This window comes from Eimeria mitis, genomic scaffold (assembly GCF_000499745.2).
Source record: "Eimeria mitis Houghton genomic scaffold, Emh_scaff1242, whole genome shotgun sequence".
In the NCBI taxonomy this organism is placed as follows: Eukaryota; Apicomplexa; class Conoidasida; order Eucoccidiorida; family Eimeriidae; genus Eimeria; species Eimeria mitis.
Genome location: NW_013568404.1, coordinates 10,231 through 12,582, shown reverse-complemented (window position 1 = coordinate 12,582; position 2,352 = coordinate 10,231). Strand labels below are relative to the sequence as shown.

The 2,352-nt window shown below is 43.9% G+C and overlaps 1 protein-coding gene across 1 annotated transcript in view; it reads left to right on the top strand.

Moving 5' to 3' along the window:
• Window positions 1-1,526: 1,526 nt before the first annotated feature.
• EMH_0032750 (uncharacterized protein) overlaps window positions 1,527-2,352 on the top strand; it is a gene marked incomplete at both ends in the record, with an annotated part of 1,310 nt that continues 484 nt past the window's right edge. The window contains 2 exons of the mRNA XM_013494668.1: window positions 1,527-1,550; window positions 1,827-2,234. Coding sequence (XP_013350122.1) covers window positions 1,527-1,550; window positions 1,827-2,234 — 432 coding nt within the window. The remainder of the gene's footprint in view (window positions 1,551-1,826; window positions 2,235-2,352) is intronic.

Here is a 2,352-nt window from a genome sequence, read left to right as displayed (position 1 = left end):
TATATATATATATATATATATATATATATATATATATACTGTCTCCTTGATTTAGGTGTATATATTTCTGTTGCTTATAAAAGGAGACAGCTAAGCAGCAGCAGCAGACAGAGGCAGCGTAATGTGTCTCTCTTTCTGTCTCTTTGTCTTTGTCTTTGTTGTCTTTGTCTTTGTCTGTCTGTCTTTCTGTCTCTGTCTTTGTTTATTTCTGTCTCCGTCTATCTCCCTGTCTCTTTGTCTCTTTATCTCTCTCTGTCTCTCTGTCTCTTTGTCTTTGTCTCTCTCTGTGTCTCCTTGTCTTTGTGTTTGTCTCTGTCTCTGTCTCTTTGTCTTTGTCTCTGTCTCTGTCTCTTTGTCTTTGTCTTTGTCTCTCTCTGTCTGTGTTTCTGTCTCTTTCATCTCTTGTTATTTCTTTGTATATCTTTCTGTCTTTGTCTCTCTCTCTATTTTTCTTTCTCTCTTTGTCTCTGTCTTTGTTTTATTTTTTTTCTTTGTCTTTGTCTTCCCCTCTGTCTCTGTCTCCATATATACATATTTCTCTCTGTCTCTCTCTCTCTGTCTCTATCTGTCTCTGTCTTTGTTTATATATCTATATTTATCTCTTTTTCTGTCTCTCTCTGTCTCTATCTATCTATCTATATATATATATCTCTTTGTCTCCTTGTCTCTTTGTCTCTCTGTCTTTATCTGTCTCTATCTATCTGTCTATCTCTTTCTCTATCTCTTTATCTTTCTCTATCTATATCTATCTATATCTGTCTCTTTCTCTATCTCTCTCTCTTTCTCTTTCTTTGTCTCTATCTCTATCTATATCTATCTATATCGGTCTCTGTCTCTGTCTCTCTCTCTGTGTCTGTCTCTCTCTCTGTCTCTGTCTCTGTCTTTGTCTCTATATATCTCTCTCTATCTGTCTCTCTATCTATCTATATCTATCTATATCTATATCTGTCTCTCTCTCTGTTTCTCTCTCTGTCTCTGTCTCTCTTTCTTTCTCTGTCTCTGTCTCTGTCTTTGTCTCTATCTCTATATATCTCTCTCTCTGTCTCTCTATCTATCTATATCTATCTATATCTATATCTATCTCTGTCTCTTTCTCTCTCTCTGTCTCTCTCTCTGTCTCTGTCTTTGTCTCTATCTCTATATATCTCTCTCTCTGTCTCTCTATCTATCTATATCTATATCTATCTATATCTCTCTCTCTGTCTCTGTCTCTCTCTCTCTCTCTCTNCTCTCTATCTATCTATATCTATATCTATCTATATCTCTCTCTCTGTCTCTGTCTCTCTCTCTCTCTCTCTGTCTCTGTCTCTGTCTCTGTCTCTATCTGTCTCTTGCTGCTGCTTATCAACACCCACTGCTGCGCTGCTGCAGCAGGCAGCCACAGGAGGCCCCGGGGGGCCCCCAGGGTACGGCTTGGGGGCCCCTCCTCCAGGCTGTGGTCGCTATGCTGCTGCTGCTGCTGCTGCTGCAGTTGCTGCTGCTGCTGCTGCTGCTGCTGCTGCAGTTCCTGCAGCAGAACCTGGGCGATGAGTGCAGCAACTGCTTGCTTTGTCTGTACCTGAGGAGAAAGGAGACACTAAACCCTAAACCCTAAACCCTAAACCCTAAACCCTAAACCCTAAACCCTAAACCCTAAACCCTAAAAACCCTAAACCCTAAACCCTAAACCCTAAACCCTAAACCCTAAACCCTAAACCCTAAACCCTAAACCCTCAGCAGCAACAAAGAAAGGAGAGAAGAAAGAGACAAACCCTTTTAATATAATATAATGTTGATGACAAATTAAATAAATTATTTTCATTTGCTGCTGCAATTCAAACCCAAAGCAGCAGCAGCAACAGCAGCAGCAGCAACAGCAGCAACGACAGCAGCAGCAGCAGCAACAGCAGCAACAACACCAGCAGCAGCAGCAGCACTACCAGCAGCAACAGCAGCAGCAACAAAAGCAGCATCAGCAACGAGACCAGCACCCGCAGCAACAACAACAACACCCGCCCCCGCAGCAACAACAACAACGCCAGCGCCCACAGCAACAACAGCAACAGCAGCAGCAGCAGCGACAGCAGCAACAGCAGCAACAGCAGCAGCAGCAGCAGCAGCAGCAGCAGCAACAGCAGCAGCAGCAGCAGCAGCAATATAATTTTATTTATTACTTGTGCTGCTACGTCTCTATCCATCAGCAGCAACTCTTCTGTCGGCTGCAGCAGCAAGCTGCTGCTGAAGGCAGCAAAGAAGTGAGCATCCAGCTCAACAAGGCCAAGCAAGTCCACCAGCTGCTGCTGCTGCTGCTGCTGCTCCTGCTGCTGCTGCTGCTGCTGCTGCTGCTGCTGGTGAGGAGGAGGAGGAGAAGCC